General features: G+C 35.5%; 1 protein-coding gene across 1 annotated transcript in view; it reads left to right on the top strand.

Moving 5' to 3' along the window:
• The window catches only part of unc80 (unc-80 homolog (C. elegans)), a 60,644-nt gene that overhangs the window by 13,773 nt on the left and 29,869 nt on the right, over positions 1-17,002 (top strand). The window contains exons 8-23 of the mRNA XM_016514074.1: positions 593-860; positions 2,177-2,311; positions 2,485-2,701; positions 3,012-3,143; positions 3,370-3,638; positions 4,683-4,991; positions 5,064-5,195; positions 5,452-5,599; positions 8,233-8,283; positions 8,739-8,887; positions 11,774-11,937; positions 12,148-12,356; positions 13,027-13,071; positions 13,383-13,489; positions 14,659-14,806; positions 15,282-15,454. Coding sequence (XP_016369560.1) covers positions 593-860; positions 2,177-2,311; positions 2,485-2,701; positions 3,012-3,143; positions 3,370-3,638; positions 4,683-4,991; positions 5,064-5,195; positions 5,452-5,599; positions 8,233-8,283; positions 8,739-8,887; positions 11,774-11,937; positions 12,148-12,356; positions 13,027-13,071; positions 13,383-13,489; positions 14,659-14,806; positions 15,282-15,454 — 2,656 coding nt within the window. The remainder of the gene's footprint in view (positions 1-592; positions 861-2,176; positions 2,312-2,484; positions 2,702-3,011; positions 3,144-3,369; positions 3,639-4,682; positions 4,992-5,063; positions 5,196-5,451; positions 5,600-8,232; positions 8,284-8,738; positions 8,888-11,773; positions 11,938-12,147; positions 12,357-13,026; positions 13,072-13,382; positions 13,490-14,658; positions 14,807-15,281; positions 15,455-17,002) is intronic.

The following is a 17,002-nucleotide window of genomic DNA, read 5'->3' as shown; positions in this document are numbered from 1 at the left end:
CAATTAGCTAAAAAGCACAAAAACAGTAAAAGCTTAAACTAGAAGTCAGTTAAAGTGGGCGCAAATAATATTCCACTTAGCAAAAACGTATCACAAAAATGTCCTGTTGTATCAGTATGACTGCTGTATAAAAATGTATCAAATAGACCTCAATTTCCAGATGAGCCAGGTGATTCATATGCCTTTTTTGGGGGGGGGGTATAGAAATTAATACTACAAGGATGCTATAAATTTCTATTTGAGATAAATGCTGTTCTTCTGAACTTTCATTTATACCATATTAAAACATCATTATAACATACTAAATAATGTTAACAAATTGAACCTTATTGTAAAGTGTTGGCAAAAAGTTTATCTATTACAATCTTCTTAAAGAAAATATTTTAAAGCATTCTTTCTTGAAACTCATCCTATGTTGGCTAGATAAGTAGTGTCCAGTTCCAGTCAGACTCCCATCTGTCACAGTGTTAACTGCATGTGTTTGCACTGCAGTTGCCAAGCAACGATCCTGAGCAAACTCAGTCTGAACTTCTGTTCTTTTTGACCATAATTTTCTGTAACAAATCTCTCTCTCTCTTTCTTTGACTGAAAGTTTCTCAGTCCCTGGTGGCATCTCTGTATCACAGCGAGCAAGGTATGCCACCTATTTTGATGTTGCAGTGCTGCGTTGCTTGATGCAGCCTCACTGGACAGAAGAGGGTGTGCACTGGGCCCTCATATACTACCTGCAGCGGCTGCGTCAGATACTGCAGGAGAAGCCTGAACGCCCCCCTGAGCCCCTGATACCCCCCTTACCACGGCCCCGCAGTAATTCCATGGTGGCTGCTACCCCTTCTTTGGTTAATACTCACAAAACACAGGTAACAAGCCTATGTTAGTAACTGACTGTGTGTTTTTACATAGCAGTTTCAGATGGTAATGGGCAGTGGCATATCTGTATTAGGTTCTGGTGGGGCCAGGCTTTGAAATACATGCTGTGATCATTAATTCATTTAAAATTGTGATTTGGTTTTACCATAAAATAAACTTGTACATTACATACACATTACAACACTGTGTATTATGTGGAAGACATGTAACTGTTATCAGATATTAAAAGCCCAGCAGATATTTATATAAATAAGCAGGTTATTATTTTTATGCTATGGTCGATAATCAATAATGGCCAGTATTAAAATACCATACAATCTGGATAATTTGACTAAAAAAATATAAACATCCATTGCAATGCAATGATATAGTACAAGTGAATTTAGGCATCACAGCATTTTATGAAATTAAAAGTAAAAAAATAAAAATATTCTGAGACTTACTGCATTTTGGATTGTATATTTAAAGGTTAAGTGTAAGATGATAATCTTAATGTAAAGTAATCTTAATGTAAAAATAAAGGGAAATTTAAATGCACAATTTAATATCTAATATCAGATGATATAAATTCAATAAAAACCCATACTGATAGAAAGCAATAAAGAAAAATTACAGATATGGTACTAATTGTCACACTATGGTGGGTGTACTAAAGCACACAACGATGGAGATAAGTAACAAACACAGCCTTTATAAATCCACAAATGACACTCAGGAAATTGTAGGAGAAACGCACTTATGAGAACAAACAAAGGAACTGAAGAAACAGGGCTTATTTAACAGGAATGTAATCAAGTTAAAACAGAACAGGTGTACTGTGGACATTAAAAAGGATGAGGAACACAGGCAAACAGGCACAGAACATAGTGAAAAGTAAATCAAGACGGAAAATTACCCTGATACTAATAATATTCAGTTAATATTTTGTTGATGAATTGTGTTTTGTGAGATAATAAAGCCATTCGATGTGGATGGTTTAAATGCATTTTTGCTTGATATAAAATTACTAGGTGTTTTGTATGTGCCCCCATGTTAGACTTGGCAGCTGACTGATTTTGCCTCTCCAGAAATTAAAATCCAAAAATGCCACTAGTAATGAGGAATAGGGATAACTGAGCAATCTTACAATTGTTAATTTTGGACAAGATAAAGTTCATTATACACGATCAGGATGTGCGATTGCTACTTTAAAAGATGTGTAATGAACTGAAACACTATTATTCAACATTTTAACCACCATAAGTCAAAGGTTTTTTAAAAATGCATACCTCTGATACCCTGCTTTTTTCTTTGCCATTTTTCTAAGGACATGACTCTAAAATGTAATGAGGAAAGCAGGTCTTTGAGCTCTGAGACCTTCTCTAAAGTGTCAATTACCAACCTCAGGAGACCAGCAGTCCCTGACCTCTCAACTGAGATGGGTATGAACATATTCAAAAAGGTATGCAGATAATTTTTTATGCATAGTTTCAGACAGTAAATCAATATGATATATTTTAATTTTTGCAAAACCTCTAATAAAATGTTGATATAATTTTCTTGACATTTAACTTTCACTATGCCACTAGGCACTTTATTCTATTATTCTTGCACCTTTTTTGACTTTTTTTCCAGTTTAAGAACCGTAGAGAAGATCGAGAGAGAAAAGGCTCTATCCCATTCCACCATACTGGGAAGAAACGCCAGCGTCGAATGGGTGTACCTTTCCTGATGCACGAGGATCACCTGGATGTCTCACCCACACGTAGCACCTTCTCATTCGGAAGCTTCTCTGGACTGGGAGATGACCGTCGCACATTGGACCGTGGTGGTTGGCCTTCCACTATCATGGGTATGTAGGGTCCTATGAAATCCATTTTATTTCTTTATGCTGTGTTTTTTTCTAGACAGTTTTAGTGCTCTAACTTTGAATCATCAAAAAACTTTCATGAAACTTTATCAATTTAATAATTTATTAAACATTTTTGTAAAGTAATTGGGCCCTTTTCCCAAATTTTATTTACATTTTTTGGGATTCTGTGCTTTATGGTTTAATGCATTTGCCCTGCCCATACAAATTGTGCATTCACAAATTGCTTGCACTTGTTTGAGGTTGGTTTCAAATTATTGTCATATTGTGGTTGTGTTTTGTTGTGTTGAAGGGAAGTTAACACGTCGTGGAAGCTCAGATACTGCCGGAGATGTGGACAGTCTTGGAGCAAAACATTTTCACTCCCACCACAACTTGCCTGAACACTCCAACAGTCACAGTGACAATACCATCAAAGAGGGTGGTAAGCAAATAAATAGCACTATCACAGTATTAATTCTAAATCTATTGCTGTTAATCTTTCATGGAATTAATAAAGATTAATAAAATACAACAGGGGTTTTCAAACTGCGGGCCACAGTGAGATGCTTGTGGGTTCGCTGAACATTTTAGAGAAAAAAATAAATATACAAATATATTTGAATTGTTAATAATCATTTGTGCTTTTGACTCATTGACTTCTTTCTCAGTTCGTTCCCAGATCTCCACCATCACCATGGCTACATTTAACACAACTGTGGCTTCCTTTAATGTAGGCTACACAGATTTCTTCACAGAGCACATTAAGAAACTGTGTAACCCCATTCCCATCCCTGAGATGCCATGTGAGCCGCTGGCCTGCTCCAACCTTCCCCGAAGTCTGACAGACTCCTGCATCAATTACACATCGCTAGAGGACCGAGACACTATTGAGGGCACTAACAACTTCATTCTGAAGAATGGCATGCTGGACCTCATGGTAAGGGGTGCAGCCTCGAGCAAAGGGGCATGGGTTTAGTGTCATAGAGAGACAAATTTGCTTATACACTTTCGGTCAAAAATTGGAATAATTAGGATTTTTAAAGATGACAAATGTCTGTAGTCACTTTTTATTGCTAAATAAAAGTATTGATTTCTTTTTCTTTTTCTTAAATCGTACCCTAAACTTTTAAATGGCAGTGTATCACAGTTTACACAAAAAATATTAAGCAACACAACTTTTTTTAACATTAATAATAATAATAATAATAATCAATGTTTCTTGAGGACCAAATCAGCATATTAGAATGATTTCTGAAGGAATATGTGACAATGAAGGCTGCTGAAAACTTATAAAATATATTTGAAAATAAATTATAATAGAAAACAGGTATTTTAATAATTGTAACTATTATTTTATTAATATTTCACAATATTACTGTTTTTAATGTATTTTTAATAGTGCTGTCAAACAATTAATCAAGATTAATCGCATCCAAAATAAAAGTTTTTGTTTACATAATATGTGTGCTGTGTATATTTATGTATATATAAATACACACATGAATGTATATATTTCAGAAAAATATGTTATGTTTATATATTAAAGATATTTATTTTTTATTTATAATATAAATTATATGAATATAAATATAGACATGTACATACATGTAAATATTTTCAAAATACATTCTGTATGTAATATATACATAATAAATATACACAGAACACACACATATATTATGCAAACAAAAACTTTTATTTTGTATGCGATTAATTGCAATTAATCGTTTGACAGCACTAATTTTTAATCAAATAAATGCAGTCTTTGTAAGCATAAAATACTTCTTTAAAACATAAAAAAGTAATTACAGTATTTCAAACTTTTGACTGGTAGTGTTTAGATTGGCCATTAACTTCTGAAGAAAATGTTAAAATTATTTTAGATTTAGTTCACCCCATTAAAGCTTGAAAACATCTGACCATATGGTTCATATTATGAGTAGTGTTGCCTTTCCTGTTTACCGCTGTGGTGTTTTTTAAGGCTATTCTGCGGGCCCTGTATTCCGTACTCACCCATGACATCAGTTCTCGGATTTGCGACGTGGCGCTCAACATCATCGAATGCCTCCTGCAGCTGGGGGTGGTGCCCAGTGTGATGAAGAAAGCCTCCAAACCTGAGGACAAAGAGGCGGAGCATCTGAAGGAGGGAGCCAGCCAGAGTGTGGGTGGAGCTCAGGGGGAGGCGGCTGGAGGCACAGGAGCAGCACCTAATGGAGGAGATGGAGGAGGAGGGGGTGGAGAGAGTCGTGGAGGAAGCAGAGATGATATAAAGAATAACAAGGACAACCAGGTAAGACAGTTAATATATCTGTTGTAAATGAATATGTGTGAGTAATTATCACATTTTTAAAATCATCAACAGGATGGAGACACTTCACTCAGCACTCACAGATTGGCTCTCACCATGCTCATTAAGATCGTAAAATCACTTGGCTGTGCGTACGGTTGTGGTGAAGGCCACCGTGGGCTTTCTGGAGACCGCCTTCGGATGCAGGTCAATATATGTGTACAATTAAAACATAATTTTACAGTACAGATTAACCTTTTTTTAAGAGGTTTAATCACTGATCTCTGTTAGACAGCATTATGTTGATTTGCTGTCAGACTAGCCTACTATTAGTTATAGACTACTATTAGTCATGTGGTCAGATGATATGGATTTCATAAAATATGTAGAATATAGTACATTTGCATGTAGCAGTTTGTCTCCAACAAAGGTGAATGACCAGATGCTCTGTCCTATTTTTTAGGCGCAGAATTGTTTGACTACTCTGTACACGCTGGATAAAGTGCAGTTCCGTCAGACTATGAAAGAATACGTTAATAAGGATTCGCTCAACAACATTGTGGATTTCCTGCATGCCCTACTTGGCTTCTGCATGGAGCCAATCACTGACAGTAAGAGGGCAGAGCTGCACTTATTAAGTGCATGTCTTTAACATGCCTAGGCATATTTTTTAATCCCTTTTCTGAAATCTCCAAAGATACAGCATGAGCCCCATTTTCATGCAACAGTAATAGAGATGGATTTGTCTTTTCCTAAAAGAGAGATAAACATGATTTTTTTTTACAATTTGATTGTTGAGCTGTGTATTTAACTTTTATTTAATTACAGTTTAATTTCAGAATACTGTAAATTGACATTTAAAATGTTGTATTTAAATAGAACATTACCAGTCAAAAGTTTGGACTAATTCAGATTTTTTTTTTTTTATGTTTTTGAAATAAGTCGCTTATGCTCACCAAGACTACATTTATTTTATTAAAAATACAGCAGAAAGGTAATATTATGAAATATTACAATTTAAAATAACTGTTTTCTTTAAAAAAAATCATTTATTCCTGTGATGGCTAAGCTGAATTTAGAATTTATTCCTGTGATGTTAAAGTTTAATTTCACCATATTTGAATGATTTCTGAAGGATCACGTGACACTGATGACTGGAGTAATGGCTGCTGAAAATTCAGCTTTGCCATCACAGAAATAAATTACATGTGAAAACAGAAATCACTTATTTTAAATTGTAATAATATTTCACAATATTACTGTTTTCACTGTGTTTTTGATCAAATACATGTAGCCTTGGGAAAAATCTTAATTATTCAAAACTTTTGACAGATAGTGTATCACAAACAAATTTTTTATTCTAGGGTTCTATAAAATTCATTCAAGCGAATTTGAAGTAATTATTAAACAGCTCTCTGAAATACTTGATTCTGATCAATTCTGGTCAATAATAACTGCTAAGCTGTATATTTGACTGTTGTCCATGGCAAGATACCGTTGCTATTTTCATGTCTCTTGTATAACTCCGTCATCTGTTTTCATACCAACTTAGAATAGCTCATTGGTGCCGTCTTGTGACTCAAAACTGGAAGACTTGAGTATTATTTTATTAATATGGTGAGGATTAACCTTTGATAGATGACTAGAAGCAAGAAAATGAAACCATTGCTTGGAAGAACAACTAACCGGTAAGAGACAAAAAGAGCTGGATGAGAGAAAACTTAAAATAGATTAAGACATGTTACTGTCACGGGCAGGGTGTTCCAAAGACCAGGCAGGAAGACGAAGATGACTAAATAAAGGATATTTAATGATTTGAAAACAGGAGCGCCAGACAGGGTAGACATCAACACACAGGGTAACATTCACAATAACCGACAAAAAAAAAAAATATATATATATATATATATATATATATATTAATATTATACTATCAAGGAGCATTTATTTTGTTGACTGTTTCGCTGTTCTAAGAAGTAATTAGCTGTTTTCTTTATAGCAAAAGCTAAGTTAATCTATAAATAAGATAATAAAATCAGATCAGTATTTCTTATGCATGTATTTATTTGTTTGGTAAATAAGCAGGATAATGTACTGTAGAGTTAGCCAGTCATTATGGGAAAACAAACCCCTCCAGATTTAAACAGGTGGTACCTGATCCCCTGTCCGAAAATTACCTGCTGACTGTACATTGTGCAATTAAGTCTCATTTCTTGTAGAAGTGACTGGAGTGAGTAGCTTTTCCTATGAACACTGTGGCTGTTACATTTCCATTTATCAGAACATCTGGATATTTCTGTGTCATACCACATGTCTCAGATACACAACAGAAATTTTACTTGCCGTGAACAATCAGACCAGATCATAGCACCTAATTTAGCAGGCAGAATTATTTAGTGTCATATATCAGGGCTTTTCTCTTTCGGTCTTTTCAGTAGATTAAATGATTAGCTACTACACACTTGGTTTGGAGGTTGGGTATATCTATCCAACATCAAACATTTATATTTAATTTAAGAATGGACATGCCAGCAAATGAATGGCATTACAGTTCTATCACAATAAAGAAGTCTTAAAATCCATTAAAAAGGCCATGCAATCTGTTTTCATACCAACTTAGAATAGCTCATTGGTGCCGTCTTGTGACTCAAAACTGGAAGACTTGGGTATTAATTTAATAATATGGTGAGGATAAACCTTTGATAGATGACTAGAAGCAAGAAAATGAAACCATTGCTTGGAAGAACAACTAACTCAAAATTAGCTGGAAATACAGATCGTCTCTACATTTTTTAATGTCATTCGTTTCTTGCTCCTTGGCCTCTTCTGTCTTCTGCCTTCATGTCTGCCAGTAGTACTTCTTTCTTTCTTTCTTTCTTTCTTTCTGTCCGTCCGTCTGTCAAACTCCACTGTTTGTACCCCAGTCCCTCATCACTCGTCCTTTCCGCAGACTTGCCAAACATCATATTGACAGTGTCAATTTTTATTGTTTGTATTTTTCAATTTTATGGAATCAAAACAGCAAGATAAGCTGAATTTCGATTGATTTCTGGCAAGTTAGTGAGCATGAGTGAGTGTTATGAAAATGATATCCCTGTTTTTTTTGGGCCGTCTTCTTTTTGCATCTGTGGGTGTGCATCTGTGCGTGGATGTGTGTTTTGGAATGAGTTGGTGTTTCCTGACTTACGAGTACAGGTCTGTGCTGGCCTGACACCAATGTTGCCCACCATCTTTTCTCTTGCAGAATACGGCAGTGCAGGTGAGAGGTCCAGGAGGGCGAATAAAAGAAACATCGGTAGATACACAATATCTAAATTTACTGCCAAAACTAGGCATTACACCCATTCCTGCACCCCTCAAAATGTCCAGGGTGATGTTCTCGCCTGTAGTAGAGCTAAACAGTGCTTAGGCCTTACCGAATAAACAATCTAAAAACCAGCTTTATAGATCCAGCTAAACTAAACTCAACATTGCTGTGAAATCAGAGCATGACCTGATTGTTAGGTCTATTAGTATCTCTCAGGCCACAGTCACTTGCATGTATGCAAACCTTCAAAACCCCGCACAAATCTCGTTTTAGGTTTTCCTATCATACGTGCTATCGGATTTTCCCCCTTTTCATCTTGTAAACATCAATGTTTCCTGCTTCCCTTTATTGTTTGGCACTTATGGCTGAGCCTCAGTGATTTTGCCCAGACATGGCAGCCAGGTCACAGTTTTTCCTCTGAGATGACTTGTTTGTGTTTGCAGACAAGGCTGGCTTCGGGAACAACTTCACCACTGGAGGAGACAAGTCTCTGGCCCAGAGCATGGGAACTGTGGTGGTGGGCTGCATGTTCAAGTCTCTCATCACAAGATGTGCCTCCACTACACATGAGCTTCACAGTTCTGAGAACCTGGTGAGAGTACTGCATTTAACTCATGAGTTGCCAAAAGGTTGGGCTTGAGTTTACATTTGGTGAAAGTTACACTAACCAGGCACCATACAATAAAACAACAAGTGAAAAGGCATATCGTTGCTAATTCAATGTTAATAGTATCATGTAAGCAGCATGTTTAAACATGGAAATATGAAATCCCATATCCTAAAACAACACACTTATCTCTGGTGACGTATATCAGGCTTCTCCAACCATCAGTTTGTGTAAACCCTATCCCTTTCTTATAATAGACTGTAAGTTTACATTCAGATCTGCCTCAATCCAATCAACAAATAACAACTACTCTACATTTTTGGAGGACAACACACGTTAATCAACAGTTCTGTAAATGTCCTAGTGTTAGCCAGCAGGCTAATTTTCAAGTGCAGTCTTTTGGCAAGATGTTTTGAAACCTTTAAAAAAATCTAAAAGTATAACAACCAAAAACAGCAAAAAAAATCAACACAATTAAAAACAATCAACTAGCCATGCAAGCACACAAAGCGACAACACACAACCTTCAGTTGGTACATGAAGGCATGCTGGGAAAACATTAAACTTACATAAAACACAGCAGACACAATTATGGGTTAATACAATAAAAACACACACCTAAATTGTATAACATCACTATAAAAGAGCATACCAGACAATTCATAAAATACTAATAAAATAATCCAAACATACCCAAACCATGCATTTGGCTGCCTGACAATGAGCAAAGGACATGAAACATGTTAACAGCGGGTTAAATAATAACAAAAGTAATAATAAAATGAGCAATAAACTACATAGATTAAAATTTATCACGTCTGATTTTTTAAAAGCCAGGCTTTAAGACTTTGTCTAAAGGAGTGGTACAATTTGTTATTTCAATTGGAAGTGTGGAAATGAAAGGAATTTCACAGTCCCCTCTCTGAGCGGATCTTGTAGATCTGTTGTTTACATTTTTCTGCTTAATAAAAATACTAAGTGGTGGAGGAGCTTTTCCATTTAGGTTTTTAAACATCAGACAGGCGTCAGTGTATTTTGTTAGATTTTCCCAGTTAAGGATATCATATTTGCCCAAAATATCGCAGTGGTGGTAAGTATTGAGTTTTCTGTCTAACACTTTATATATGCCTAGTTCTTGTACAAGGAGAGAATAGGCTTCAGTGTTGTACCTTTAGCTTGAGACCAAATTGTCATACAGTATGTTAAGTGAGGGATAATCATTGAATTTATATATAATTTTGCTGCTGTAGTTGTTAAGCAGTTTCTTATATACCTAAAATTATCCAGATTGTATTTAGTTATTTGCAATACTTTCTTCACTTGTTTTTTGGATTATTTTTCAATAATCCATTTTAATCAGATGTAGGTCACAATACAGAAAAACAAAATTGTCACTATTTCTGTTAAATCGCGACTTTAAGTCACACTGTGGGATGTAAAGTTGCAAGAATAAGGTCACAAATTGAGAAACAAGGTTGCAAATTATGTGAATAAAGTCACAAGTTGTGAGAAATAAAGCCATAAATTGATAGAAATAAAGTTGCAAGTGCGAGAAATTAAGTTTTATTGTGAGATCGCAATTACATTACTGATTGGCTGTGGTTTGTGATTTATATAATCACATCATGCTTCATTTTCGCATTCAGTATGAAGTCCAGTGTTGCCAATTTAGCAATTTTGTTGCTAGATTTAGCAATGTTTCAGATTACCCTAGTAACTTTTTCTTCCAAAAGCACCTAGCAACAAATTTCGCTATTTTTAAAATTTATTTGGCAACTTTTGATAAATGACTGAAGCGATAAAAAGGCACACCTTTTCCATCTAAATTACAGAAAAAGGGGGAAACCAAAGATAGCAGTACACACGTCACATGAATTAAGTTAGCTGCTATTTGCAATTGATCAATAATAATTAGGTGTGTTCGGCTTGAAGTGCCGCTGCGCAGACCGATCGGTGTATGACGTCAAAGTACCGCTTTGTGATACACCTTGTTAGTAGCTGGTACCTGTGATTGTTAATCATTTAGTACACTGTAAGAAAAATATATAGAAAAATGGAAAAGCTACTAGTAATTTTCCAGGACATTATCGGTAATCCATTATCCGTTATAACCCTGTAATCCGAAAACACAAAAAACAATGCGTAATTTAAAATGCAGGTAAAAAACCTGTGAAAAATCAATATGGAAAATTCCTTCATATTAACATATAGACTATTTTTACTGACTTTTCTTAGAGTGTAACATACTAAATAACTACTAATACACTGCTTAAAACTATAATTGTTTAGTTTTACTAGTTTACTAGCTAATAAAAAATCTTAAATTGTAATTGTTAAAAAATGTGTTTAATAATTCAATGTTGTATTTAAAAATACACTCATTTATATTTTAATATTATTATATTATGCATTTATATTATTTTACGAACAAATCTAAATGAACATATATATAAAATAATTTTTTTTGCTGAGATTTGATGCAGTGACACAATTTTGAGTCGTGATTACGTGATGACGTCATCGCGCAATGACATCACAATGTCATTTAGCAACTTTTAGCAACAAATCAACCTTCGTTTGGCAACTTCCCCTGAAAATGAGTTTTAAAAAAGACCATTTTTTTGTGGCTGGGATCTTGACGCATTGCATCTGGTTAGAACAGTTTTAGCACTAGTTTTACTTTGAGTGCTTCTATGTGTATAGACTATGTAAAATGAATTGCTGATAATTACCTGTGCAGATAAAGCACTCCATTGTTCACAAAAGAATAAATATTTAAATCTATATTTCTGTTTTCTATTTTCCATCTCTCTCTTTTCACACATTCACACTATGACTGTCTCTCCTTACATCTAAACACACAAAAATCAGGGCCTGTATTGTGACATACGTCAGCTGGTTCAGTTTATTAAGGAGTCCCATGGAAATGTCTTCCGACGTGTGGCTCTCAGTGCCCTTCTGGACAGTGCTGAAAAACTCAATACCACAAAAAAAACAGATGAAAAGGAGGAGACCAAGCCATCTTCAGCAAAAAAGTACATTCATAAATATAACATATTTATTCACAAGATTCGTATGAAGACATCAATGAATATTCTGTCATGACTCGACTGTGTATTGAGCTGTTTGCTTAGTACACTTAAACATGTATTTGTAAATCAATTTGAACAGTTTAAAATATTTGAAATGCATAAATCAAATATATGCATGGACTGAGTTTGTGTGTATCTGTTTCTGTCTATCAGTGAGGAGCAAATCCCAGGAGCGCTTTTAGGAAGGAAAGACTTTTGGAGGAAGATGTTCAAATCTCAGAGTGCCGCCAGTGATACAAGCAGCCAATCAGAGCAGGATACGTCAGAGTGCACCACTGCCCACTCTGGTACTACCACAGACCGTCGTTCACGATCACGTTCCCGACGGATTTCACTACGCAAGAAACTCAAACTGCCCATAGGTATGTTTTTGTGAGAGAGAAATTCTTTACAAACATAACCATAATTGTCTCTGTTCCTTTGTTTTCCCATACAAAGCAGATAATTACAGTTTGACTTCATGCCCTTGGCTGCCCTTTCTCTGAATTACTTTAATTACAGAATTACTGTATAAGCAGGATTCAGGTTTCATAATATTCCATATTATGAAATACATTTACTCATTAAACAGCAGCTAAATACAATACATTTTAAACAGCAGCTAAACAGTAAGTAAAATAGAAAGTACAGTAAATACATTTACCTTAACAGTTCAAAATTGATAGTAATTTGATCTCTGTAACCTAATAACTACAAATCTATCATTTCCATACACAGATGATTCTTTAGGAATCATACTCACTTGAATTTGTTCATAACAAATGAAGATATGCATTCTCTTTAATGTGTTAATGTCCATGCAACACATAGGTAAGATTATAAAAGTTCTTTCTGGTACACAACCTTATGCATATTTTTATGATAAGAATGCTTGTAATATGAGAGATTGTAAAATTAAAATTAGGACTTAAATCAACCAATAAACTGTATTTTAACTAGAGTCTTCAGTTGTAATTGGTTTACTGGTGTGTTAGGGATCTGAATGTTATGAAAAATCATTCATATCTCTGTTCTTTCCTTTTTTGTCACCAGCATGCCATAGGAAAGTTCGCCATCCACTCACTCTCTCCATGTTACGTATGTGTGTTGTGTTTTAGCAATGCAGCCTCATCATACAGTGTCATAATGGAAGCTTTAGTTTGAAAAACATGTGCATTCAAAGGTTTATTTATTTATAATACTTTTATATACCGTGAGTGTGTGTGTTATTTGTCCATTTTTGTGCTTATGCTGTATGAGCCGGAGCACCAGCATGAAATCTTCCCTCTTACATTCCTTTTGGCTTGTTTGCACTAAAGGGTACCAGAGTGCAAACCTGAATAGGTCTCAGAGTTACCAGAGTGCTAAACTAATTTTTATTTCATATAACCATTTAACTTGTGGAACAGGAAACTGGCTGAAACGCTCCTCTCTATCTGGTCTGGCTGATGGGGTGGAGGACCTGCTGGACATCAGCTCTGTGGACAGACTGTCCTTTATCAGACAGAGCTCCAAGGTGAGGGCAAATCTCTGCATTTACTGAGTAGTAAGGTTAGAATAGTTGGTTAGGATGGTCAATGACAAATAAGAGTGTCCATGATAAAAAAAAAACATGGTGTAGATGAGCATGTTTAGAACTCATCTGCAAAGTTCTGTAATAGTATCCATGTAATGTAATATTATCCATGTTGGTTTGGTATGATTCATACCATTTTCAGGTTTAATGACTCTATATTGTCATGTGGTATTACCATCAAGTAAACAGTAATCAAATACTTTCCTTTACACACTTTCTTTGAATACATGTTATATTTATCCTCTCTAAATAAACGAAAATGAAAATGAATCTAATTCAAAATTGTAACAAAAACCATAGTATATCAATGATATTGTATATCAATAATACTAAAATAGCACTGCCTTGATCGTTTTAATTTTATGCCCCTCAAAAATGTAAATAAAACATAAAAAGTAATCAAAAACATGCTCATCAAAAATGTATATTACAGTCATTATATGTATGAACTATATGTATGAACATTTTTGTATGTACATTTTAATTTTTATTTCAGTTTTAGTTATTTAGTACATCAAGTTAAACTAAATTAAAATGCAAAATGTTTCCGTGGCAACTAGATGAATATATATATATATATAATGTAACATTAATTTTATTACATTAATTTTATTTCTAATAACAAAAATGTTAATATGTGACCCTGGACCACAAAACCAGTCATACCAGGGTCAATTTATACACCATCTGAAAGCTGAATTAAGCTTTCCATTGATGTATGGTTTGTTAGGATAGGACAATATTTGGCCGAGATACAACTATTTGAAAATCTGGAATCTGAGGGTGCAAAAAAAACAAAATATTGAGAAAATCACCTTTAAAGTTGTCCAAATGAAGTTCTTAGCAATGCATATTACTAATCAAAAATTAAGTTTTTAAGTAATTATACTCAATCAGTATGCACACACAAGGTGGGAAAAGGGGGTTATATTTGTCAGGTCCCACCAGAAACTATGTCAACGTTACTGTGATCATTAGTGCAATCATTTTTCTTCCTCACCTAATTTCTTTCTTGGGAATAAAGCTGAACTTTCATGGCAGACAATCAGTCATTGCTGTAGAGCTATTAGACAGGAAGTCCTTGATTCGAGTTTTTCTGTACATCTCAGGTCAAGTTCACCAGTGCTGTGAAGCTGTCGGAGGGTAGCGCTATCGAATATGGGCGAGAGGAAGAGGAGAATTTCTTCAAGCGGCTTGGTAAATGGCGGTCTGGTCGGAGGAACCCTTCCAAGCTTCACCACACAGAAGAGAAAGATGGTAGAATCCTGGGGTGCCTTCCCCCACCCCCGTCCACAGTTTGCTCTGTTTGTTTGTTTGTGTGTGTGCCCGTACTTGACGTGTCTTGTGCTTCTGGTACACTCCTCTACCATCTTCCATACCAGCTCTCTGTGTGTTTGTCCATCTTTGTCAGAGCCATCTGCTGGAAGAGGGACTGTGGTTCTCTGACCTATGACCCGGCACCATGACCCGTCACAGCTTTGTCAGAGTTGTCGTGAACCTTCAGCTCTCCAAGTTAATAGTTAATAGTTATTAGATGTTTATTCGGGGGGTTTCAGAAGTCATAGTTTGATTTGCAAATCTTGAGTATTCTTGTTGTTTCAGACTAGTGCCAAAAACAGACTTGCATGTTCATTCGATATCACCAGATGCATATTTCATAAGCTATTTTCAGCTGTTCATGTAGTAGAGGTTCTACACTCCTTTCACTGACACCGTTCTGTACCACGACAAGGTTGCCATGGATTCCAGGAGCGCTTGGCCGCCAGTCAGGAGGCCATGAAGAATAAGAACATTGTGAATCTAGGTGCAATCAGACAGGGCATGAAGAGATTTCAGTTCCTGTTGAACTGCTGTGAGCCGGGAACCATACCAGATGCTTCGATTTTAGCAGCAGCGCTGGACCTGGTCAGTTCTGTTTCTTTTGTTTATATATATATATATATAAAAATGGTGTCACATTACTTTTGAAACATATATACTAGACTGTAAAATATACAGAGATAATATATCTCTATATATAGGGAGAGATAAAATGTGACCCTGGACCACAAAACCAGTCATAAGGGTCAATTTCTCGAAATTTAGATTTATACATCATCTGAAAGTTAGGATAGGACAATATTTAGCTGAGATACAACTACTTGAATATCTGGAATCTGAGGGTGCAAAAAGATCAAAATACTGAGAAAATTGCCTTTAAAGTTGTCCAAATGAAGTTCTTAGCTATGCATATTACCAATCAAAAATTAAGTTTTAATATATTTACGGTAGGAAATTTACAAAATATCTTCATAGAACATGATCTTTGCTTAATATCCTTATGATTTTTGGCATAAAAGAAAAATCTATAATTCTGAGCCATACAATGTATTGTTGGCTATTGCTACAAATATACTCGTGCTACTTATGACTGGTTTTGTGGTCCAGGTACACAAATATAACCACAAATTCCATTAATCAAGATAAGGCTGGAATACACTACACAAGTTTTGCTCACATTTGTGTCTGAATGAGTTGACGCTAGTTGACGAAAGCCAGAGCCAGTCAGAGTTGATGGATTTCACAGAAAATCACATTGTGTATGAAGAGCACATATTTAGCTTCAGACTATGATTCCATCCAGTCAGAGGATATCAAACATATTTGATATTTTTAGTCAGTTTTACAACACACGTTTTAATTTGTCGCAAATCCTAGCAAGGATGCACATTAGTTCAGAATGCCTTGAAAGTCTAATTGTGTGTGATCCTCAGTTGTTTAGTCTATGATGCCCAGAATGTGTGATGATATGATGCTAGACAAAGGCGGCAAGTGTATGATGCCTGTAGTGTTTTAAAATTTGTTCATTAATTTCAAAGTTGTGTAGTGTATACCAGTCTTAAATGTGCATTGATCATGTTTATGTTTTAATTTTTTCAAAATTTGTTGGTGCCTTTTGATATACAGTTGTGCTCATAAGTTTACATACCCCTTGCAGAATGTGCAAAATGTTAATAATCTGAAACAAAATAAGAGGAATCATGAAAATTGCATGTTATTTTTTATTTAGTACTGTCCTGAATAAGCCATTTCACATAACAGATGTTTACATATGTAACCCCTCTCTCCCGGGTCCTCTCCGCCACACCTCGTTCTTGTTCCGAGTCAGTCTCGAACCCAGGTCTCCGGCATGGGAGGCGGACTCACTAACAAGGTGGCTAAAGACTACAGCCTCTAGCGTCCGCCACACCTCGTTCTTGTTCCGAGTGGGTCTCGAACCCAGGTCTCCAGCATGGGAGGCAGATTCACTAACAAGGAGGCTGAAGACTGCAGCCTCTAGCGCTAGTGCGCCTCTTGAGATCAGGGGAGTGAGGTTTACCTGCATAGCACCTACTCGCTGGCCTCCGTTACACTTATACTCCACAAAACAAAATAATAACTGAATTTATAAAAATGACCCCATTCAAAAGTTTA

Source organism: Sinocyclocheilus rhinocerous, unplaced genomic scaffold (assembly GCF_001515625.1).
Source record: "Sinocyclocheilus rhinocerous isolate Xijiao unplaced genomic scaffold, SAMN03320098_v1.1 scaffold806, whole genome shotgun sequence".
In the NCBI taxonomy this organism is placed as follows: domain Eukaryota; kingdom Metazoa; phylum Chordata; class Actinopteri; order Cypriniformes; family Cyprinidae; genus Sinocyclocheilus; species Sinocyclocheilus rhinocerous.
The sequence above is the reverse complement of the archived record's forward strand: the minus strand, read 5'-3'. Positions and strand labels throughout refer to the sequence as shown.